The sequence below is a fragment of the Panthera onca genome, chromosome C1, assembly GCF_046562875.1.
Source record: "Panthera onca isolate mPanOnc1 chromosome C1, mPanOnc1 haplotype 2, whole genome shotgun sequence".
Taxonomy (NCBI): Eukaryota; Metazoa; Chordata; class Mammalia; order Carnivora; family Felidae; genus Panthera; species Panthera onca.
In genome coordinates this window covers 55644099-55670159 of record NC_138346.1, presented here as the reverse complement: position 1 = coordinate 55670159, position 26061 = coordinate 55644099, and the positions used below count along the sequence as shown (strand labels likewise).

At 36.0% G+C, this 26061-nt stretch overlaps 1 protein-coding gene and 1 long non-coding RNA gene across 3 annotated transcripts; both read left to right on the top strand.

Annotated features, from left to right (window-relative positions):
• The first annotated feature begins 403 nt into the window (after positions 1-403).
• On the top strand, positions 404-15592 carry RBM45 (RNA binding motif protein 45). 2 transcript variants are annotated; one of them, XM_060621935.3, is made up of 9 exons: positions 404-840; positions 4979-5101; positions 7201-7327; positions 9421-9540; positions 10320-10499; positions 13147-13276; positions 13443-13527; positions 13735-13898; positions 15392-15592. In XM_060621935.3, exons 1-9 carry the CDS (start codon positions 541-543, stop codon positions 15582-15584), a joined length of 1422 nt encoding a protein of 473 aa, XP_060477918.1. In that variant the 5' UTR covers positions 404-540; the 3' UTR covers positions 15585-15592. The 2 variants fall into 2 exon arrangements, with proteins under 2 accessions (XP_060477918.1, XP_060477917.1); XM_060621934.3 differs by having other exon boundaries at positions 404-846.
• A 665-nt stretch (positions 15593-16257) lies between these two features.
• On the top strand, positions 16258-18493 carry LOC144617149 (uncharacterized). The gene is made up of 2 exons (XR_013557248.2): positions 16258-18072; positions 18236-18493. It is a non-coding gene; the product is annotated as an uncharacterized LOC144617149 (long non-coding RNA).
• The last annotated feature ends 7568 nt before the right edge of the window (positions 18494-26061 follow it).

Here is a 26061-nt window from a genome sequence, read left to right as displayed (position 1 = left end):
TGGGCTCTGTTATTTGTATCTCTATATAGTCTCTGGCATTCCAAGGGCCTCAATTTCCTCATCTCAATTTTCTCAACAAATGAGGCTGGAATTGGATGATCTCAAAGGTTCTTTTTAGCTCTGAGACTATATGGTTTTTAACTTTATCCTAGAGTGGTCCTCTATTGAGTTTATGACCAAGATGGCAAGTTTTAGAGGAAGAATGCTTGGACTCTAGGGTTGGGAAGGCTGTGCGCCAGACGGGCCTGTTCTGGCCACAGAGAACGAGGATTGCACACCCGGCGTTTGTTTCAGCGGACTGCTAGACTGACTGGGTCGGCCTACCCCACCCCGAGCCGCTAGGGGGCGCTGGAGGCCGTTCCCCGGAAGCTGGCACTCTGCGCGGCCGCACAGCGCCCGGCGCGAGACCCTTGCGTCTTCCGGAAGCGGAGCCCTGGACCCGCAACGGCTGGGTGTGCGACCACGGTGGTGGCTGGCGCGCCTGAGAAGACAAGAACTAAAGGGGACCCGGGCCTGCCTCCCGCGCCGGGCTGGAACATCATGGACGAAGCAGGCAGCTGTGCGAGCGGCGGAGGGTTCCGCCCGGGCGTGGATAGCCTGGACGAGCCCCCCAACAGCCGCATCTTCCTGGTGATCAGCAAGTACACGCCCGAGTCGGTGCTGAGGGAGCGCTTCTCGCCCTTCGGCGAGATCCAGGACATCTGGGTGGTGCGGGACAAGCACACCAAGGAGTCCAAGGGCATCGCCTTCGTCAAGTTTGCCCGTAGCTCGCAGGCCTGCAGGGCCATGGAGGAGATGCACGGCCAGTGCCTCAGCCCCAACGACACCAAGCCCATCAAGGTGCAGGTGCCCGGGTTGGGATGCCCGCGGGAGCGGGAGGGGATGGGCCTTCCTGCACCCGAAGCTGTGTCAGGTGGGGTCGAGGTAGTACATCCGCTCCCTGGAGCGAAGTGGGCGGTGCCTGGCATTCCGGGGGCGGGAGGAGGGGCGGATGGTGTTCCGCACAGGGTTTCTCGGGCCGCCCGGCGCTCGAGGCAGCCCCGAGGTGCGGCAAGAATGTCGGCCCCGACTTGGGCCGCGGAGCTATAGTGACTGGGCCTCTCCCCTACTCCCGCCATGTCTAGTCCAGAGCTCTGGCTTCCACGACCCACCTCTGGCCCTCCTCTCTCATAACCCCGTTTACCATGTATGAAAATAGATTAGTTTGCTTTTCCTCGAGGTGGTACGGAGCTTAGCAACTTGATAAACATACGTTAAATGTGGCCTCTCTGGTGTTGGGCGCTTTCCCAGTGCCACACGAAAGTATGCATGTATATAATATTTGAGTGGAGGTGACTCAGACTGCTGCTGTTTAGATTTGTCACACCGTTGTGATTTTTAAAATCATTTTAATTAAGCCCTCTTTGCGAAACTATAATTGGCAAACGTTTTGTTACTGCCACTTTTCTTTGAAAGCAACCCAAAATAAACTGCCTTAAGAAGAGCCAAATCATTGTGATGGTAGTGTAGTTGTGCTATTATTGTTTCTTTGCGTACTCATAGTTCACCCTGGAGGTCTTTATATTGAGTTTCCAGACTTGTGTAAAAGTAACAAAACTGACACGTGGCAGGAAGGATGATTTTGACGGTTATTCGTTTTAATCTATGCTTTTAGCACAGTGCTCGTCACAAGGTAGACCCCGCGCATAGATCTTGGTGGTCATTAGTAGCCAAAATGTCCTTCCTTACTGGCTGTGGACTGAGTTCAGGACCCAGTCCTGAGGATCTGACAGTTGCTTAAACTGTATCCCCGCCCGTCGTGTAGAAATAGTTGCTGTATATGTAACTCTGTTGGAGCCTTCCACAAAATTCTTTTCCCTCAACTTTTTCCTTCTTGTTTTTTTCCACTTACAACAGAGAACTGATAAGAATACTACTAATACTGACTTTTATAAATGAAAGACGGAGAGAGAGTTCAGTCTCTGGAGGTCTTCCCTATGCCTCCATCCACAAAAGAGAAGGAACATAGGAATATACCAACAACACAGTAGACCATAGACGTGCCCTTTACTTCCATCCCCAACCTTCTGAAATGGAGCAGAACAGATCATCAGTAAGATGAATTGTAAGGCCACGGCATATACTAGATCAATGGCTGACAAACTGTTTCTGTAAAAGGACAAATAGTAAATATTTTAGGCTTTGTGAACCACATACAGTCTCTGTCACATATTTTCTTTCTTTTAACAGCCCTTTAAAAATGTAAAAACAATTCCTAGATCATGGGCTATTGAAAAAGAGTAAGCTGTGGTTTGTTGATTCCCTAGATTGATTTAATTTTTATCTCCTTCCAATTAAATTAATCGAGAAGGTTTTTATACTTTCTGAATATAACCACAGAGATCTGTTGGTAACCCAAAAAAATGCTCCAGATCTGAAACCTATAGAATCCTCTTTCCTTGATTAAATTCCTACAAGAGAAGTAAAAGCCCCAATACTGGGACCCTCCTTTTTAATCACAGAAAAGTTATTCCCCAAAATAAAGTTGAAGTTCTGTTTTTCACATTTTGGTCCACTCAGTTTCAGACAGAGGGTTGTTGGACTACAGGGCCTAGCTAGACTAAGTTCATTCTTCAGCAGGTTCAGCTCTGTCTGTCTTCCACTAGAATGTAGTTTTTTGTTTGTTTGTTGTTACTGTGGTTATTGTTTTTAGTATTTCCAGTTAAATTAACACAGCTTCAACTTTTCTCATGTAGTTTGCTTTCGCAAAGTTCCGTAGTATCTATGAGACAAATAAGAAAATTATAGGCCTAGAGCCAGAAAAGATTGACTAGGTAAGAGTTATTTTGTGACCAGCTACATTACCTGGAGGAAAGGGGTAAACCTAAAATGTAGAAAAGTCTTGTTTTCTAGCTTTGCAAGAATGCCTCTTTAGAGCCTGTAGTCTGAACATAAATCTCAGGAGAAATCATCCATTAGGTGGCTAATTATTATACATGTGTTCTGCTCAGACACTGCTTGCCTTATTGGAAATTTGAAACACTCCGGTCTTCTAAAATTTAGAAATTTGTGATTTGATGACACCTACAACCTCAAATCTTACTTGAGATTCTTTTTGCCCCCCAATGTCTTCCCAAATTCTTAAATGTTTCCTATTTTATTTTTCTATTGATCATCCATTACCAATACATCCACTAGACTTTCTAGTGGGTCATTTCTGTATTACTCAATATTCTATTACTAATACCTCATACACTGTTTGGCAGGTAGTGTAAGTTTATTGAAGGAGTAACAGTGGACTCTGTTAGGAGACATAGGAATATGTCTCCAGCTATATCTTGTAAACAAGGCCCTTCACCTCTATGACAGCTGTTTTCCAAGCGAACATAATGACTTTATGTTTTAGTACTTCTAAAATCCCCTGGCTTTATAGGTTTTCTATCCTTTTGGTTGCTGCCTCCTACTCTAGAAATCCATAAGTTCAGGTTTTCTCATACTCAAATGGTATACAGCTCCCCCTTTAAAGTAAAAGAAAAAAGAAGCCTTAAGGGCTTGTAAGGTGATTTATATTAAGTTTATTACGTGTCTTCAAATTATAAAAAACAAAACTAGCCATTAAAGTTCTTATCCTTATGGCTCTATAAAAAAATCCACAATCCTAGTTAGAGATTTTAAGATTCCTCTAGAATAATATAAAACCCAAACAATTTATATTATAAAGTAATAATCTAATGTCATAATCCAAGTAATGATAATCTAAGTAGTCCAATGTCACAGATGATGTTTTCAGTAAAACTAAATAGTAGAAAATGCTAACAGTAGAAAATGGAGCCTCAGGTAGTGCTGTTCATTTTCTTACTTACATAAATCATTTGGGTGGTCACTGAGACGATCCATTAATTATGGTTATGTTACCTTTTCTTAAAGGTACATATTAGAAAGAAAACAATTAAAAATATGACATCCTAGACTTAAACCCAACTGTGTCAATATTACATTAAATATTAGTAGACTAGACATTCCAATTAAAAGGCAGAGATTATCAGGATTTGTAAAAAAAAAAAAAAAAAGCTAAATACTATGTACAAGGGATACAAAGCAGTTGAAAGTAAAAGGATAAGAAAAGCTGGTGTGATGTTGTACAAAATGGTCATCAACACAAGGAGTATTAACAGGTTAATTTCATAGGAATAAAAATATCAATCAAAAGTACATAACAATCCCAAATGTTTATGCAGCCAATAATACAGCTTCAAAATACGTGAAGCATGATTGGTAGAACCAGAAGGAGAAAGATAAATTCACAATCAGGTATTTAAACTCCTTTCTTAGTATCTGATAGAACAACTAGACAAAATTTGCAAAGATAAGGAATATTTTAATAACACTGTTAATCAGCTATGAAACTGACATCTATTGAACACTGTACCCAGCAGCTACAGAGTACTTATTCTTTTTCAGTGCACTGGCTTGCCCTTGGTAAACAAAAATGCAAAAGTAAAAATGTATTTGGGGGGGCGCCTGGGTGGCTCAGTTGGTTAAGCGTCCGACTTCGGCTCAGGTCATGATCTCGCGGTTTGTGGGTTCAAGCCCTGCATATGGCTCTGTGCTGACAGCTCAGAGCCTGGAGCCTGTTTCCGATTCTGTGTCTCCCTCTCTCTCTGCCCCTCCCCCGTTCATGCTCTGTCTCTCTCTGTCCGAAAAATAAATAAAAAACGTTGAAAAAAAAAATTAAAAAAAAAAAAACATTAAAAAAAATATCTATATATCTATATAGATATAAATATAGATTTGGAAAAACAGTGCAGAGATTGTTATTATCTCATATAAAAAGTCATTGCAGTAAAAATTGCTTTAAAAAAACTTTTTGATAAGACCCTATTACATTGTGTTTAACCTAACATGCATCTCATACTAATAATGAAGTAAATGTACTTAAGGAATAGGAAAACAGTTAACTGATTTTTCACATTATTTTTGGATTATGTTTGTTGCTTAGGTTTTCATTGCTCAGTCCAGATCATCTGGAAGTCACCGAGATGTTGAAGATGAAGAACTTACAAGAATATTTGTCATGATACCAAAGTCCTACACAGAAGAAGATTTGCGGGAAAAATTTAAGGTACTTACGTTTTTTAATCAGCTAGCATCTATGATAATTTACAATCCTAAATCGGTTATATGGTTACTAAATCTTAAGTGTTGATCGAGTTAGATCATTAGGCTGGTGGTGGTGGTGAATTAAATAATTGTTTCTAAGTCATCTATTTCAATCTAGTTTTAAAATAGTAAAGCTAGAATAAACTAACTTTTTAAAAAACATGAAAATGATGAAAAACATATTAATGATGATGTTTTCTGCCATATAAGAAACATAATGATGATATTTTCTGCCAGATTCAGGAAAATGAAGTCTAAAGCCCAGAATTTTAAATTAGGTCACATACATAGTAGGTGGTGGACCAAGATTTAAACCCAGACTGTCTGAATCCAGAACCTGCTCTTGGTCTTTACAATTTCAAAGCACCCTCTCACCACTCTGTTGCTTTCATGTAGAGGTAAATGAAGCAAGCCTAAGTGTGTGAACTATATTATCTATTTATATACAAAGCCTATGGCATGTTGATCTTGTACTTATTCACAGAAAGGCTCATCCTTTACAGAATTTTTGTCCTAAAGTTAAGGACTTATATTTAAAGAAAAAATCTACAGCTCTGAACTATATATATAGCAAGAGCTATGGTAATGACTGATAGTGAAATTTGAAGATCATTTTAAATCTCTTTATAGCCAATGACTTTTATATGCAATGATATACTTTCACTAACAATTACTAAAAAGCAATTCTCAAATTGTTATGAGTTGTAACTTTTTATCCATTATCTACTAATTTTCCCAATACTATGAATTAGGTGGGCAACAAATAAGAAAGAAAATAGTCAAAAGTAATTTTCAGACTTTCTCTCTCTGAAAATTCAATTGAGAGTTGAATAAAATACCTCAAAAATAACAAATACCAAAAATACATAGTCCATACTTCCTCCAAAAGTAAGAAAAAAGTTGTTACCTTATATATTTATAAATTCTTATCTTTTTCTGAGCAAACAAATATGACATTTTTATCCAAATGTATAATAATTAAGTTGCTAATTGGGTGCATGAGAATTTTATGAAATAAATAATAAACACTAATGGGGCGCCTGAGTGGCTCAGTTGCTTAAGCATCCTGCTCTTGATTTAGCCTCAGGTCATGATCTCATGGTTGGTGGTATTCAAACCCTGCCTGGGGCTCTCTGCTGACAGTGCAGAGCCTGTTTAGGATTAAAATTGTCTCTGCCCCTCCCCTGCTCATGTACTTTCTTTCTCTCTCAATAACTATTAAAAAAAAATAAGCCCTAAGAATTTATATCCCATATTTCTCCCAACATTAAAAATAAACTTTTACCCATATTTTTCATGTGGAGAATTGACTGAGTAAACCTGTGTGTTTTAGTTATATATTTTGTGAGGCTTCTCTTCAAAAGAATACACAGTTATGTCCTGTTAGAAGGCAGACGACTATAACTATAACTAATGTTTAGTGTGTCCCAAACTCTATATAAGCACTTTAGGTCTGTTAGTTCATTTAACTCTTAAAATAACCCTATGAAGTAGGTATAGCTATTAGCCCCATTTAACAGATAAGGAGACAGGCTCAGAGAGGATAAATAAACTGCCCAGTTAATAAGGGACTGAGCCAGGTTCAAATATGGAAGGTTCGATTCCAGCTTGTAATCACCACTAAGACTTTGGAGCTTTCCAAACCATGTACACATTCTTACTCTCCCTCCATGACTTAGACTAAGTTATTTGATTTCCTCTCTAAGACCCAGTTTCCTTGTCTGTGAAATAACTTATATATTATACACACACACACACACACCCCTTGAAGGATTGTTATTTCCTTGAAGGAAATATATGTAAAGCAAATGCTCAGAAAATGAAAATGAAAATCATCATGATTTTGATTATGTTATTTGCTTATATCATTATTATGGTTTTTTTCTAGTGCCTCATTAGTTTGTGACATTTTGATTCTATTATTAAAAATGGCTATATATTCTAATTGTTATTTCTAGTTTTGCAAATAAAGGGTGCAAATAAACAAATTTTAAGCTGAAATAATCTGTTCACAGTTACTGATTTTGACTCCTCTAAGATCATTTCTTTTAACTCCCATAGGTGTATGGAGATATCGAATACTGCAGCATTATTAAGAATAAAGTAACTGGAGAAAGTAAAGGTTTGGGCTATGTTCGATACTTAAAACCATCACAAGCTGCCCAAGCAATAGAAAACTGTGATCGAAGTAAGGATGTGTTCATTTAACATGTTGAAGACTTTCTTTAAACTTTTAATTATTCTAAATAATGGAATCTAATACTGGTTTTTGCTAATAACCATACCTGCTAATTTAATCTTAGCAATGGGAGTTTAAATATATATATACCTGGGATGAAAAGTATTTGAGGGCTGTGATTAAGCTTTTGTTGAGGCGCCATCTTGAAGAAAAATATGGGCAACTACATTAACTTAGTAAGTGAAAATACTGTTACCATATTTTGGTTATTACTTCTAAGGTTTGGGGGTTTATTTTAATATTTAAAATTTTTAAGTATTAAATTGACTTACCCTTTCAGGCTCAAAAAAATTTTTTTTTCTTTATATTGAAAAAACTCAAGTTTTCTGTAAAATTTGTTCATATTTAACCTAAACCCTAAATAGAATTAAATTTACCAATAAACACACAGGTTAAGGATGGGGTTTAGTGTTATATATGCTCATATAGGTAAATAAATATACATTAGGTTAATTTGAAGCTAGAGTGACATTAATTGGATCTTTTCCTATTAGTGTACATAATGAAGAATAAGAATTTTAAAGAAGCCAAGGAAAATATTCTTTGTTGTCATACTTCTAGTTATATTGACCTTTAGAAATGATGAATACTCTAGGTTTTAGGGTTTTATGAAGATCTATATGTACTGAAGAATTATTGCTAATCACTAGAATTCTTAGGTAAGCCTAAGATATATACCAAAATTTTCTCTCAGATCCTTCTAAATTTCTCAGACAGCACTAATTGAGTACCTATGGTATACTTGGCAATATGTTAAGTAAAGAGGTACAGAGGGAATATATAGCTTTTAAGGAGTTTAACTATATTGGGTAGCCAAGATCTAGTAAAAAATTGTTAAAGAATATTAGGAGAATTTTTTAAAAGGCTCTTTGAAAGCAGGGAGTATGTTTTATGTTTCTGTCTCTGTTATTCCTTCTACCTAGTACAGTTATAGGCCCTCAGTAAAGATTTATTGAGATTTCTATCAAAGATACTGTTATTTATAATAGACTCAATAAAAATTTGCGAGATGAGGAAATGTTCAAAAATGTGTGCTATGGTCCATCAGTGGTGAAAAACAAGTGCACTGAGAGCACAAGAACACATCTAGAGGTGAGATTTACATTTGGTATAAATTAGGCAGGACAGAAGGTGAGAGCAGTGTTTGCAGAGGCCCAGAGATAGAAATAAACATGTCTTTGCTTAATGCTGTGAAGGCAGCAATCTGAATAAAACATAATATTGTTGAGAAATTAGGAGACAACATTAAGTACATTGGCACCATACATGGGAGATCACGAAGAGTTCAAGCTTAGTCCATGTTAGGATTCCGTTGTAGATTGTTTTAAAAGGAGAAAAATAACTGTTTCTGGGCAGTTGATCTAAGTACAGTATCAAGGATGGATTTCCAGAGAAAGAATTCAAAGTGGCTGGTTTTATCCTTTTTAGAGCCACTGAATACTATGGTTGAAGCTACAAACCTTCTCCTTTGAAATATGCCCATGTGCACATATATAAGCATTTTGTTTAAAGTTTCAGAGGGCTCATGGAACCTTCTCACCTTTTGAAGCTCATCCTTGAACCCATGCTTAAAACCTTTGCTCCATAGGCAGACCAGTTAAAGAGTTGTTGTAATTAATTGAAGGGAATCTAACTTAGAAACAAAGTCAGGGAAATTAGAATAAAAGATAACATTTTCTAAATACATTTTAAAGGAAGAATCTTGCTGACATGTTGAATGTGAAAAGCCCTCTAGGATTTTAATGTTGACCCAGGGAGAATGAATGATGATTTTACTTGGTAGTAGGGGGAGATTGGAAAGGATGAAAAAGAATTGCTGATTTTGCATGTCTACATTGACCCATAATTTGGGGTTCTCGCTCTATTTATTTTTTGCCATCTTCCAAAAAGCAAAGAAGTAGGTCTGGTGCAGGTGGCCTTTGTATAGATTTTGTTTTATGAAATTAATAGTTATAAAGCTAAGTCAAGCACTGGCAATAATGTATATTTGCAGGTATGTTAAATTTACTATGAAGTTTGAAAATCATAGATTCTTTTTTCAGGTTTTAGGGCAATCTTGGCTGAACCTAAAAATAAAGCATCTGAATCCTCAGAACAAGACTATTATAACATGAGGCAGGAGACATTGGGACATGAACCTAGAGTAAATATGTTTCCATTCGGTGAGTAAGCTATTCTTTATTTTAATAGTATAAGCAGTATATGCAATCTGATTTGGATTTTATAAAATATTCTTTTATCAGTAGTCTGTAAATCTGACTTAGTGAATCAAAATTAATGTAGTAGGGTTTTTTTGAGAAGTTTGTCATGACTTCTCATGTCCTTAATATGTAACACTCATTTAACATATTTCCAATTGTAGTTTTCTGTGGTTAGTTATGTATCTAGATATTAAACTATGTCACGCCACTTTTTTGAGTGAGCTTCTGCCTCTGTGTAGCCAACCAGAAAGTATAAAAGACATCTGCTTCTGTCCCCTCAGTGTGAGTCCTAAGATTTTTATCCCTAAGATACTGCTGCTTTCAAACTAGGGCTAAAGAAAGGAGAGGAATGACAAAAGTGGAAGCCAGATGAAGGGGGAAATAATTGATGAAAGTAAGACCTGTAAATGTTATTTGGCATAACTTTCTTTTAGATGAAACACTTGCCATATTTTGTAGTTTTGCGTACTAAACCTATTCCTGTGAAGTTAGACTACACATTTCTACTTAACTTTCTGTGTTGAAGGCAGGGGAGTGGGAAGAATTCTCTGTTTCCTCACCATTGGTCCCTTCTGATAGTGCTAATGACCAAGAGCATATGACAAAACACGGTTCCTTGTCCAATGCAATGAACAAGTTCCAATGCAATGACAGTGCATCTTACTTTCTAGTACATAAATGTTAAATGAATTCTCAACTGTATAGAAATTTAAAGATATACTTTTTTTATGTTGTTGGAGAACAACAATCTGAATTTTCAAGTTTTGACAAGAATGACAACAGAGGCCAAGAAGCTATCTCCAAACGCCTGTCAGTTGTATCAAGAGTTCCTTTCACTGAAGAGCAGCTTTTCAGTATTTTTGATATAGTACCAGGATTGGAATACTGTGAAGTTCAACGAGATCCTTATTCTAATTATGGTAAAATAATGTCTATTATTTTTAAACATACTGTGTTTTGATAAAATGTCTTTTCTCCAGTGGCACTTTTGATGTCAGATACTCTGTGTGTGACAATTTTGTTTTCTTTTTTCCACTTTAAATTTTCAAATACAGCGATACCTTAATAAATAACCCCCTGGGATTATAGCTCCTTTAAACAAAGTCATTTATTTTTTAAAAATATTTTAGGGGCGCCTGGGTGGCTCAGTCGGTTAAGCGGCCGACTTCGGCTCAGGTCATGATCTCGCGGTCCATGAGTTTGAACCCCGCGTCGGGCCCTGTGCTGACAGCTCAGAGCCTGGAGCCTGTTTCAGATTCTGTGTCTCCCTCTCTCTGAACCTCCCCCGTTCATGCTCTGTCTCTCTCTCAAAAATAAATAAACATTAAAAAAATAAAAAATAAAAAAATATATACATTTTAACGCTTATAAAATAGAGCATTCTCTGTTTCCATTTGTGCAGCCAAAATGGAGTCTCTGTACTGCTGATTAATGCTAGACGAAGTTATAAAACCCTTAAAGTGTCCTTCTCATCCCTAAGTCTTTTTCTTAAGCTTATACCTCAAAAAAACTCCTTCCCTTCATTTCAAGTATCTAATTGCTCTCTTTCTCTCACTACATCTTCCCAGTCTTAATTGAAGCAAGGCTCTACTATCAGGCATTTGAACTTGTTACTTAATCGGTTAAACCTAATATCTCATGTTAACCATTTTTGTAATTTTTTAAGGTTTTTTTGTTTTGTTTTTTGTTTTTTAAGGCTTTTAAGAAATGGAGTCATTGTGGCACAATGGAAAATGGTTGGCATTCCATTTCGCATCTGACTCAGGTGCAAATGAAATCCCAGTGCTGGCACGTAGCTCTGAGACCTTGGCAAATTGCTTATCCTGTCTGGGCCTTTCTTTCTTTATATGTAAAAGGGGATTATTAATACTATCAGTACCAGGGTTAGATAAGAATTAGAAATACTATAGGGGCGCCTGAGTGGCTCAGTCAGTTAAGCGTCCGACTTCAGTTCAGGTCACGATCTCATGGTCCGTGAGTTCGAGCCCCGCGTCAGGCTCTGGGCTGATGGCTCAGAGCCTGGAGCCTGCTTCCGATTCTGTATCTCCCTCTCTCTCTGCCCTTCCCCCGTTCATGCTCTGTCTCTCTCTGTCTCAAAAATAAATAAACGTTAAAAAAAAAAAAAAAAGAATTAGAAATACTATATGTAAAATACCTAATGCAAGTCCTGGCACATAATAGGCACTCAGTAAGTCTAAGGGGCTTGTCAGTTTCTTTTAAAGAATTTGAGGTAAGGGGAGTATAGAGAAGTCATACTTGGCATCTGTTCCTGGCCTATAGATACACTTGACGTAGTGCTTTTAGGGTGCCATGGGTGTGAGCATAAGTGGGAAGGTGTTAATCAGGTCATATAGGCTAACGGGCCTGGAGCGGAGTAGTGCCACTCTTCACACATCCTCACTATTACTCTTCCCAGCCCTGGTCTGTTAGCAGGACTGCATGTGAACCTACTTCGGACCATCTTCAACCTCTTCTTTATTCTGACTATTTTGTGTGCACACATTTTGTGTTTTCTGGCACATTTGTTGTTATATGTAATTTTATTCTGTATTTCTTTCCCTTTTATCTGTTATGTTGAAATGTATTTGTTCCTTCACCTTCTGTATTGTTTCTTTGGTTGAATGTGTCTGATAAATAAATACATGTGTCATTGGAACACTTTTTTATTGATAGAGGAATCATCATATAAAGTCCTATCTGAATTGGTTTTATATATTCATTTGCTTTCTGAGTTTTAATTTCATTAAAATGTTGCGATGCTTGGGTTTAGACAGGACCCTTAAATTATAGCAGTGTTTCCCCCTAAGTGGGTTGTATTGTAAATATATTATGGAAACTTTTTTGGTTGTGTTATAAGCTCCTGGGCTCTCCATGTAAGGACTCCGGTATAAAATTATCCACCCCCCACCACCTTCAGCATCATCTTCCTGAATTAAAATCTGTTTCCATAGCTGAAAGCTCTCAAAAAGAGTGTGTAATCTGTGACTTCTAATCTAAGATTCTCTGTTCCCTACCTTTTGTTTTTCATATATACCACTTTTCCTTTCTCTACCACTGTAGCTAGCCAGATGACTGTATGTTCTTATCAGATTATATATTCCCCTCGTTTCATTTCCTGCTCAGTATGATAGGGAAAATTTTAGAATTTCAAAGTATATTTCAAAGAATAAATATTTAAGAAAAACTGCTTGGTTTTAGGTGTATCTGTCATATAAGAAACACCAATATTCTAAAATTAAATTCGTTGGAAAAAACTTACACTAGTAATTTCATTTTCCTTAAAATATCATGTTTATATTGTTAACAAAATCTGGTTTAGACTTTGTAGGAACACAGCTGTTGCACACACACATATATATATATCACACACATACACACACATATATATATATATATATATATATATATATATATATATGAACGTTGTTTTCTGACCCATTTGATTCTGTATTTACTGGTTGTGTGATACTAGGGTATTTCTATATTGTTTCATTTTTATGGCAACACAGGCTTTAGGTATTCTCTTTGTTTTTTGTTTTTAATTCCCGATTCTCTACTTTGTTTTAGGTCATGGAGTGGTTCAGTATTTTAATGTAGCATCAGCTATTTATGCAAAATACAAGTTACATGGATTTCAGTACCCTCCTGGGAATCGGATAGGTGTTTCCTTCATTGATGATGGGAGTAATGCAACAGAGTAAGTACCATCTCAGGAGAGTCTAAAGCAGGGCGTACATAATATGACTTGAAGAATAAAAATAGAAAGCAGTTGACCTCTTGGGTGAGGAAGTCACACAAAACAAGTTACGGGTAAGAGACTGAATATCTCTAGTTTTCTGTAAATTATCAGTTGTTATCTTTAGTCTCCTTAGAAAAATGGCAACGCAGATGGTAGCAGCACAGCTTGCATCAATGGTGTGGAATAACCCAAATCAGCAGCAATTTCTGGTAAGTAGGTAAGAATTTAATCTCTGTAGTACATCAATAGGGTATGTAATAAATGTGGCCTCTGTTTGTTACCTATGAAAGAAAATTTTCAGAGCTGTAGTAAAAGATCACATAGGAGCCATGATATATATATCTTTTTAGCTCTTGGCTTTAAAATCCTTAAAGTGCAGTTTTTCTTTTTCTTGTTTTTGTACCTCTCTTCAACAGCAATTTGGAGGAAATTCTGGATCACAGTTGCCTCAAATCCAGACAGATGTTGTACTTCCATCATGCAAAAAAAAAGCCCCTCCTGAAACTCCTGTGAAAGAAAGACTTTTTATCGTGTTTAATCCTCATCCTTTACCTTTAGATGTATTAGAGGATATTTTCTGGTAAGATTTCAATTCCACAAAGTTACGTTTTATAATATAATTTACTTAAACTAGTAATTTAAGTCCTCTCACAATCTTGAAACTTCTATATCCAATACTTAATCAGGTAGAAATGATTTGTTTTGCAGTTTAGAAAAATTCCTTATTTATATGACCTTTTAAAATATACGATGATTTCCTTCTCTACTATTTACATATCCTAAGTCTCCACACAGAATTTCCGATTTTCTTTTAAAGACATAAAACATACAGTATTGTTTTGAAAAGTTGCATGCATAAAATGGACAAATCATTTGTTTCTTGGTAAAAAATAGACCTGTCCTCTAAAATTCTTGTTACATATCTTTCCCTTTGTAGTAGTATTTCACCTGAACAGTTTACTAAGCATCTTCTATTTTGTCCACACTCTGTTGGAACCTTAAGAATTATGTTGAGTAAACAATTACCTGATTGTAAGGAAGAGTATATAATAAATACAGAAAAAGGGAAGGCACTTGTTAATTGTTGTTTTTTTAATAGAACTCCTTGAATCTTAACTTTTTTCTTTTTGGTCTTTTTCCTGTTTGCCTTACAACAATGTTAGTGAATTAAAAAAAAAACACCAGGAAACTCATTGAACAGTTGCATAAAATATCAGTAGTTCATTTAATTGATTCATGTAGTTTATTTCTTGAGCATATCCTTTGTGCCAGGTGGTCACCATGCTGTGTGCAAGAGACATTGTGTAAACAAAATGTATTATGTAAGACATTATAGTCCTTGTCCTGTGAGAGCTAATCTCATATAGGACACAGACAAGTAGGTAGGATATTACAGCCTACTGAAGTTGGTATTGTTACAGCCTAGTGAGGTTAGTGTTGTGAAAAGGAATGTGCAGGCTATGAAATACATGAGAGGAGCATCTACTTTTAAGACTCTGAGAAGACTTCTTAAAGAAGCAAGGTATAACGGAGACCTGATAGACAATGATAACTTAGCTATAGAAGAAAGGAGGGCGTTCGGATGGTTATTCCTACAGAGAGAATGTGAAAGGAGATCATTAGAATATGGAATTTGAGAGACTGTGTGGGAGGGTGAAGCAGGAGAGAACAAGGCCCATGTCAAGAAAGGCCCACAAGCCACGTTAGGGAGTTTGTCCTTACCCTGGAAGAGAATTTTGGGGAGGAAATGATCATATCTGTATTTTAGAGGGATCACTGGGAAGACTGGGTAGAGAATATTTTAAAGAGGGACCAGCCCAGGGTGCAGGGAAACAAGGGAGGAACGTGTTTGAGTATTCCAAGGAAAAGATCATGACTGGCTGAATGAGGATGGGGAACTGAGTGAGAATGAAGAGAACTTGACTAATAGAAGACGTGCTTGAGAAGGAGGATTGGCTTGCAGATTGGGTGTGGGGAGAGGAATGGAAAAGGAGTCCAGAATGGACCCCAATTTTGGGACCTACGCAGTTGTATTTTTACCAATTTCAGTTGATTTTTTTTACTTTGTTTCAGTCGTTTTGGTAACCTGATCGAAGTTTACCTTGTGTCAGGAAAAAACGTGGGGTATGCCAAGTATGCAGATAGAATAAGCGCCAATGATGCCATTACTACTTTACATGGAAAGATCCTTAATGGAGTCAGACTTAAAGTTATGTTGGCAGATTCCCCAAGGGAAGAGTCTAACAAACGACAGAGAACTTACTGATTCTTGAGGTAAGCCCTTTTTACTCTGAATTTTAAAAACATACCGGCTAAATATTACAGCCAGAGGAATATGTATAGAGTTTTCTTTTTAGGGATTTGGAAGCTATCGGTTAAAAGCCTTGTGACTTAAAAAAGCTTGGCTGATAAAACCACAGCACAGGTTAATTTCACAATATATTTTTTAAACCTGAATTTTGTAAACTTAAAACAAATGTTTTTGATGTTTACTGGGAGAGTGTTTTTGCCCTTCTATAAAATAAAATCAGATTTCAATATAGAAAATTAAATAGTGGCTTTTTTTGTTTGTGAATGTCTTAGATGTTAAGCATTAGACTTTTAACTATATGCTTATGTGACTTTTTAAAATTGAAATAGTTCTAAAGATTTTTTAAGTTGAGGGATTAATGTCTTGATTTATAAATTAATTTATAATAGCCTTTATAAAGAGTGTTTTGACATCTCACTAGTGTAATACCTAAAAAGCAATATCAAATAATACGTGTTTTTGGAACTTTTGAACTTAAATGTTGGTTTTTTGTGGACTTAAATTTGTGAGTTTGTGCATTAAAACTACACATTCAGAAAGTATTCTCATATGCATATTTGTATTAAAAAAAAGAACCCAGACAATTTACCAAAAACTCTTTATCTATTATAATGGTACATACAGACAATTTACCAAAAACTCTTTATCTATTATAATGGTACATACAGCCATATGAATTCCTTTTTCTTTAGTTTTCAGAATCAAACTTAAATTTCTTTTTCTGTGATAATTCAACTCACGTCTCCATGGCTTAGGGAGACATTCTTTAAAGTAGAAATGTTCAGCTCTTTCACTTTTTTATTCTGGAAATGAATTCTGAGTTTCAGGGGAAGCTGACAATTTCCCTGTTTCCACACACGCCAGCTTTCCTAAGTCCACTGCTGGTCAAATGATAGCAGTTGGCAAGCACTTTAGATTCACTTTGAAGTTACTGACTTGAAAGCAGATTTCATTTTACATCAATTTTCTTTCTGACCAATTATGGCAACTAGCAAGTATCAGAATGGATTGTCTCATGCCTTAGTGCTGATGACCTTCTAATATAGAGCAAGTCAGGTGATGAGTTCCTCCTACCTAGAAGGCATTTGGCAATATTTGGACCCATTATGAATAATCCTAATTTAGAAATGTCTTAAAATATTTTATCTAATTATAAAATTCATTCCCATTACCCCATACAATGTAGAAATATTAAAATGCCAGTGAAAATGACTTAGCAAGTTCTTAAAGCTGTTTTTTAATGTTTACAAATAAAATGTTAAGACCTGAATTCTGGTTAGCCAGCTGTCTTCTAAAATAGCACACAAAAATGTGTTTGTGTCTTTGGATATTTTAATATGTAGGTAGCAATTATTTTATTCAAAGAATCTTTGTCCTTAAAAAAGTACAATAATACTATGTTTTTATTATGGGGAAAATGTATGAATTACTCTTGTGGATGAGCCTTTCCTGGTGATTATTTATATAATATAAAAACATTGTACTTAAAAATCAGAAGATCTGGCTTGGAATTCTAACTCTGATACCTGACTGTGATTGGACAGACCTCTTCACCTTCCTGAGTCTGATTTTTTTAATAGGGTTAGTGAAAGAAATGAATCAGCAGAAGTCTTTATAAAAATAATGTTTTGCAAGTATGAACTAAAACTGTTGCATTGGTGATTTCAGTGAAATCTTTGAGATGTTGTCTCATCTAAATGGTCAGAAACTAAAAGTTTAATATACAGACTGTGGGCATCCAGTGCTATGGGAATGAAGCTTTATCATACCACATTTTTCCCTGTAAAAGTGGCATACCTTCATCCCATTCCCTGCATTATAGAGGAAGTGCATATACTTCAGCATGACTCTTCATAAAATATAAATCTGTCCTTTTTCCCTTTATTGAATTGTTGTACCTATTCAGGGCAAAAATAAAGTAGGGTCAGGTTAGCTGGAAATAGTGGGAAATAATCAGCTATATTAGCTTTCTATGTTTTTAAATTTATTTTTGCTGTAGATTTCCAGTTACTGTGGACTCCAATGATTCTCCTCCTTTGTTGGTATATTAAGTAAATGTACATATTTTAAGGTTCAATAAAATAATGAGAAAGTTTACCAAGTTTTACATGAAAATTGAAATTGAAATTCTTGGGAGGGGGAAGCATTTTTTTGTTTGTTTCCTTAATTTCAGGAAAACACCAGCACCACTCAAAGGTTGGTTCCTTTTATCTCTGAGGAATAGGCCTAGGATTAGGTGAGCTACACCTATAAAATAGGAAAAACTGAGTACAACTTTGAAAGTAATTGAGTTCTATTCTGAGCTGGGTTTGATGTGCAAAATATGTTTCTCTTTCTATTTGAGGAAAATAAACATTTTAGTATTTCAGAGCATCCTGATTTTATATTAATTCACAGCATTTTCCCTCCAGAAATTCAGTACCTGTTTACATCATCCTTCTGAGTAAGTTTGGTTTTGCTTATTTGGGGGCGTCTATGATTAAGTAAGCAGATAACATTGGTTACTTTGAAATACAGGAAATTCCTAACATTATAGGAATACTATATACAACAGCTGTTTCCTTTCAGGTGATGATTTTCATACTTGTGTTGTGTTCTTTCTACAGAACAAAGACTAAATAATGACATAATCCTCAGCTGACTGACTGAAAATGTGACTGGACGCACTCCCTGTGGACAGTTGACAGCTTTTTTTTTTCATATACCTGGTAGTCCGTGCACAACATTGTTTTGTCTGGGGAGCACGAATTGTTGACATGAATTTTTGAATCCACACGTCAGTGCTAAAACTAATATAATAGTTGTTTCTTAGAGCAATATGTTGTTATGTGTAGCAGAAATAAAGTTTTCTTTGCTTGACTAAATCATGCCTTATTTATGTGAAAGAAGAGAATAAAAAATACAACAGTGTTTAGAATTTTACTAAATGACATATTTCATTGATTTTGAGATGCACATTTTTTTCACATTTTTACACTTCTCAAATTGGAAACATCTTAATACTGATTATGTGCCATACTATAGTTGACAACCTGTTTTTATTTCTCAACAGAACGCAAAATAAAAGTGCTTCCTTCAGTCAGTTGCATCTTAGATTCAATAAAATATGGTAATTGCTCAACTTACACATCCAGATTGGCTACTTACACTTTAAGTCAAGAGCCAAAATACATTATTAGAAATATTTTAGACTATATTTTATAGTTACACCAAAATGTGTTGGTAATTTTGTAAAGATCTTTTAAGATTATAGAGCAACGGTGATTAAAAAAAGTTTTAAGTTGTTGATAAGTTTAATTAAATATCAGTGGCCTTGCGGGAGGGTGGACATTTTCCCTTTATAAATACAAGATACAATGGTCACTGCAAAAATATGACATGTAATTTCAGAACAGATTATGATAGAATAGTCATTTCAAAAAAAGATTAAAGATTAAGACCCTACTATGCTTGTATTTTGAAAATCCAAGGAAAATGTTTAGCTGCTATTGAGGTGAATGATGTGTATCAAAAAGGTGTATCTAAATCAGAAACTCAGCATCTTAAAGATATTATAAATGGTATGCAGTTATTAAAACCACTGAAGTACCTCCTCATGCCTTTCACATTCTGAGTTAAACTAAAAATAATAAAAGATTAAGTTCACTGGGCGTAATAGAGTATTGCATAGTTTGACATCTCTCCATTTAAAAGTTGAAAATTCTTTTTTTGAATTGGTAATTTTAGTAAATTGAGATAAAACTTCCAATCTCCTCTTCCCAGGCAGGGCTTACTGAATGAGAATGGAATCTTTGTGAACCAAAGAGCATATTTTTATTTATTTATTTTGAGAGAGAGAGAGTATGTGTGAGCACATGCAGGAGGGACAAAGGGAGAGAGAATCTTAAGGAGGCTCCACACCCAGCCTGGAGCCCAATGCGGCGCTCCTATCTCAGGACTGCGAGATCATGACTTAAGCTGAAATCAAGAGTTAGTCGCTTAACCAACTGAGCCACCCAGGCTCCCCAAAGGGCACATTTTATAGCAAATATTCTCATTCAAAAGCAAATATTCTCATTCAAAATGAAAAACCTAAGTAAAGAGAGTTGATTGATTATGAACAAGTAGACTTATTCATCCTAAGCTCATTGACTGCACGCGTAGTTCCATTTTCATGGATTGGAACCAAATGGTGCCCTACAGGTTATCAGTCTCTACCACTCAAGTGATGTTTGAATATTCCCAGAAATATTCCTGCCATCTGGTTAATCTAAACAGTGTAAAAGTAGGAAGGGAGTTCTCTTAAGTCATACCTGAGTCCATTGCATCTTTGGTTAATCCTCATAATTAACAAAATATGATTCCCTACAATTAATCACCTATTAGTCTTTAGGTTTTTCACTGGGTCAAACAGAAGAAGCTGAATCTTTCAGGTGATTCAGCTCTTTCAGCTCTCACACCCTCCTGCCCTCCAGATTTTCTATTTGCATTAAGTAATTCCAACTTGTCCATGCTGCATTTAATGTCAGCCAGTTTCAGCAAACAGTTGTGGTTTCAGTAAAGTGTCTTATGCAGATATATTTCCTTGATTCCTTCATATTAATTCTAAAGAGACTTGGAGAATTGTTCTCTGCCTACGAAACACTGCTTTTACAGTGCAACCGTCTGTTGTGTTTTCCAACTGCATGTCTCAGTTCTCTTGCAGGTGAGCCCTAAAACTTTATTTTGAAAAGTCAGAATGTCATGTTTTTCTTAAGATGAAGTTCTAGAACCTAAGAAATAGCATTTAATAATCTAGTACTTACGTATTCACTTAAATGTTTACTTCTCAAATCCACTTTGGGTATAAGAACATAATACTATATTCAGATCCTTAAATGCGTTGCATATGTCAGTTACTAAAATTGCCAACATAGTGGAATTTTTATTAGGTGTGTATTTCTTTAATTTAAAAAAAGAAAAAAATGTTAAGCAATTCAGATCAATAAATTTCTCTTTCAAATATGTGGTTCAAATATAAATAGCATTTAAAACAAAGCCTGATCAAAACTTTCTTGTAAATTCATTGTCAGGTCTTTTACTGTAGGTTACAGATGCTGAAAGCAGGTATCAGATTTGCTGTTTCTAGAGCATCATGTCCCAAGCTATGTTCCTTGAAGTACTAATGTCTTCAGAGAAGTCCGTTATTCTTTAGGGAAGAAGTTTTCATGGTCAAATACATTTAGAAAATAGTTATTATTGCACAGATTTTTTCGATTGTGAAATTTCCCAGAGGTTTTAATATGCTAATATGTTCCGTCCCTGTATTTCCAAAAGAAGAGCATAATTTGCACTGTGAAATGTGTTTTTAGAGGCACACAGGGCAATGATATAACAACGGATGTGTTTTAGGAAAGTTTCTTCTAGCATATATACTGTTTTCTTCTAGCATATATACTGTAGATGAAAAATTAATGCAAAATACTAAGGAAATTATTACTCTAAAATCTTCTCGTTCTCTGAATTTTATTCTCTTTTACTTGGTACCTACGTGATATCAGTGAACAGATAGGAGATAAGATAAGGGATTTTACCACTAGGTGGTGATAAACATTGCCACTCAGAAACAGTGAACTACAGCATTCAGATGTTATTTAAGGCCCTGAGCATGAAATGACAGGATTTGTATTGGGTAAAGCAGTGGTTCTTAAACTTAAGTGTCTACCAAGAATACCTCAGGTATTTGTTTAAAATACAGGTACACTGAGTTTTCAGGTTTGGGGGTGAGTGTCTCAGTAAGCTCCCTAAGTGATTTTGAAAGGGTAGCCAATGACATTTTCTTTTCAGTATACTAGCCTAAAGAGATTCCATATATTGGACATTAAGTTGGACTATTGTAAAAGTAAGACATTGAGAAGTTCCTAAGTCTTTTTACCTTAAGCATTTTTTAGAATTAAGCATCTGCTTTAATATCAGTTAAACATGAATTACAATGAGAAATTGAAAAACAGTCTTACAAATAACAAGGTATCAGGCTGGCTTTTTCATATTAGCAAATATTTTTTGATATTTTTGCATAGGATGGTAATTATTTGCTTTTTGCCACCCAAAGCTTCTACCTAATTTTATTTTTTATTTACTTTTATTTTGAAGTGAATTATTTTCATAAATTACCATCAAAGATTTTGGCTCTAAAGAAATATGGGTATATATGTCATTCTTTTTAAATGACAAAGGAGCATGAAGGTGATGTACTTATTGATCATGAGTGTTTAAAAAAATGAAAAAAGAATGCTCACAAGAGTACAGAAATATATGTGTATGTATCTGAGTATTTTTACAATCCTAAAGTGAATCTTCTTATGAAATGAATGCTTTTTTGGTGCACCCAAAAACTGTTGATTTATAGGTGCAGTTGAATTTTCAGTAACTTCTTATTTGCATAAAACTAAAATTCAATGAGGTCAAGAATAAATTAAATATTTATATAGCCTTTTTATCCAGAGGTATAGCCACCTGCAAGTTTGATCTTTTTTGTATGTGGTTAGTAAGCTCTATTAAAATCATAGCAACTAGCTTTACATATGACTTCAGTAAAGAGAGATAACATAAAGGTCATCCTTATTAGGTAAGTTTCATTTCAATATCTGAATTCTAATAAATGGATTGCATTATTTCCTTTTCTAGAAACAGTAACTCAAGAACACTTGGATCCTGGGAATTGAAGGTATGGTATAACCAGGGGATCAGATAGAAATATTTAGTTAACATATGAAATTGCAGTTCATTCATTATACTGACCATGTTTTCACTGTATTTAAGGTAGAAAAGACTTGTCCTCAGTAGAATATGGAGGACCCATTATACTTTGAGAAAGTTACCAGGCCCTATGAAAATCCATTTGAGTGTTTATCACAGGAGAAGGGAATCCTATGACTGTTTCGTATGAATTGCAGCCAATATCAGATGTCAAGGTCCACGTGAGCTGGTTAACCTGCCAGCTGAGTAAGGCTGCAGCCACTGCAGCACCCTGGAGACTGCCTTTCTGACAATACTGCTACAGAAGTGGTGGAAGGAAGGCACCAGGAGACTGTTTTAGCAATATCATTTGTATTTGAAATACAGAAATCAGGAACTGTGTGAAAAAACGAGTACTGTTTTCTTTAGAAGTTGGGAAATTATTGAGCACTAAAGGTTAACCAAAGTACTTACAGATACTCCTATGAATCTATACTCTTATTTTCCTGCTTCTACTCCATTTCTGATTTTGTAGGTAAATGCTGTTGCTGCTAACTGATTTTCTTGCTTCCATATTATCATTTTTCAGTGTTAGTAATACACAGGTGGTAGCATTCATTAGCACAGAGTTCTTAAAGGGTTTTTGTGTTGGTTCTGTTATTTTTTGTTTAATGCTAAAAGAAGAATTAATCTACTTTAAAGTCATTGAATTAAAATCACACTTATTTAGTGGAAGATCTGCTGTATAAAAACACATCATTTAATTTTTTCCGTTCATCCTTGGTAAAGTCTGTTATATCAGGTTTTGGCACTAGAAAATAGTTTTTACATTCTTAAATTATTGATCCTTTGGCACAAGAGACTTCTTTCCTCTTCCACATTAGTACATTAGTAACTTAAGAATGTGACATTTGGGGGACAGTAGAGAAGATTACGATTTGTTACTTGTAGGACTGACTTTAGGAAGAATCTGAAGTAGTTGCTGAAAACTGGAACTGGCTGACCTGCATTGGCAATGTCAGAAATGGGCCAACAATGGCAAGAAAAGAACATACTTGGAGATATAGTACCCATCTCTGTTTTACTATCACAAACTCCTACTAAGGCCCATCTACCATTAAGTACTGTTTTGGCTTAATCCTTCCCCCAGAAACTCCTAGCAGGTTTCATTCCCTTTCACATTTACCCTGAATCTTGGAATCCTAGGCACTGTAATGCAGTCTCATCTTTCACCTAGCCGGGTTTTATTTCACTGCTGTAACTCAAAGTATGGGGGGGGCGGGGGGGGGAGGGATTGAAAGTAGATTCCCTTTATGTCATCCTGAAAGATTAGCAATGTACTTCTACTTAGTAACTTTCAGTTACTTGTAATATAGGAATGTACAATGTCTTCTAGATTTTTTTTTTTTAAGTTTATTTATTTTGTGAGAGAGCATGAGTGTGAGCGGGGGGGAGGGGGGGGCAGAGAGAGAGGGAGAACAAGAATCCCAAGCAGGTTCCATGCTGTCAGTGCAGAGCCTGACACGGCTCAATCCCATGACCACAAGATTATGACCTGAGCTGCAATCAAGTCGGATACTCAACCAACTGAGCAACTGGGCACCCTGATCTTATTGTTAACTCCAGTTCCCCCAGGAGCAGGTTTCATACATTATACCAACATCACCTTTCTGGACCTGTTTTCTCATCTAGGAAAAAAATAAAATAAAATAATAATAATAATAATAATAATAATAATAATAATAAAGGCAGTATAAATACAAACACCGGCAACACTCCTATCCCAGTTTTCTGCAAAAATACCCATGAAACATTCAAATAAAGAAGTTAATGTTATTCATAGAAACTTGGGTAAGAATAGTGGAAACTAGAAGGAATTTTTACCAAGGAAAGCTATAAGGGGTGGATTTTTAAAAAACGGCTGACTCAGAATCCACATCAAAACAGCTTGTTGGTAAAGCAAGATGACACCTTAGCTTCTCATCATCTAACGTTGCTTATTATCCTATGTATAAGAAGGCTGTACTAATCATTCAAGACAGCTACTGAAAGCCCCATTCGGATTCTTAACTAGTGGCACTAAAGCTGTACTATCTTGGAGCTTTTCCTTAACCAAGAGAACCACAGCTGTCATTCACCTAGGGGTGGGGTGAGGGGGTGTGGTCCTAAAAGGGAAGAATAATGACAAGGGCACCAAAGGGATCCAAAAAGATCTTTTACCCTCTATCCATTAGCAGATGTAGAATACTTAGAGCAAGATTCTTTTAAGAAAGGTGTTCTTTCCAGCCATCTTTCCTAAGAACTTTGGTCGTATTTTAAGGAAATTCCTTACCTTCATCTACACTAATCCTATGTCCGATGGACTTAGTTGGGTTTTCTGGAGGAATTAAATGGGACTAACGTTTCTGACCACCAGCTGGATCAGCATTGGCACCTGAGTGGGCTGAAAAATACCTGAAAGCAATCCTCGGAATTGCAATTCTCGGATTCTGAGGATTCTGCAATTGGCCTGACTGAATCTGTCCTCGTTGAGAAATGAGTAACTAAAAGGACAAGAGATATGAGCCAGTGTTTCACAAAGAAGGCCAAGAAGAGATCACAGTTTTTTTTGCGTGTGTTTGTTTTGTTTTGTTTTTTTCTGGCAGAGGAAGGAAGAATTGGGTAAATTTCTTATCTTTTATAAAGATAACATTAAAATATTCTTTTTTACTTTGACAGGTAATGTAAATTTAAGAATAAAATTTAAATCTATTAAATGTCCATCCATATTAGGCATCAAGGAAATGCACATTAAAACTCTAGAAAGATATCCTTACAACTGTTAGCAAATTAAGATATTGACAATACCAGGTGTTGGTGAGAATTTGGAACAGCAGGAACTCTCATAAACTGCCAGTGTTAACTGTAAATTGGTTCAACCACTTTGGAAATGCTTGACAAATACCTACTAATGTTGAAACATACAGCTACCCACAACTCAGTAATTCTACTTCTAAGCATGTAAGCAACAGAGATAAGAACATATGTATACAAAAAGTAGAAGAATATTCTTAGCATTATTCAAAACCTCAAAGTGGAAACAATGCAGTGTCAACAGAATGCATACATGAGATACTACTCTGTAACAAGGACATGAGCTAATTTGCTACATGTAATAATTGGGATGATTTTTTAAAAAAAATTTTAACATGTATTCATTTTTGAGAGACAGAGTGCGAGTGAGGGGAGGGGCAGAGAGAGAGGGAGACAGAGAATCCGAAGCAGGCTCCAGGCTCTGAGCTGTCAGCACAGAGCCCAATGCAGGACTGGAACCCATGAACCATGAGAATCCTGATGTGAGCCATGGTCGGACACTTAACTGTCTGAGCCACCCGGGTGCCCCAATAATTTGGATGAATCTTACAAATATGATGTTACTAGAAGAAACAAGCCAACAAAAAATGTGTATATGAGTCCCACTATAAAAACAGTTCAAAAACAAGCAAAATATACTTTTAGGCAGAATGGAATGGGAAGGGGTCAGAAAGGGGGTTTATGGTGTGCTGGTAATGTCTTCACCAGCGTGGCGATAACTTTGTGATAACTTTTTGAGCTGTACTCTTAATGGCTTATGCATTTTTAAAATGTATCTTCTACTTCAATTAAAGTTTTTGTTTCTTAAATGAATTAAAGCAAGATCAGCATGAGGCTAATGGGGCAGACACTTCTGCAGTATAAGAGAAGAGCAATATCCTGG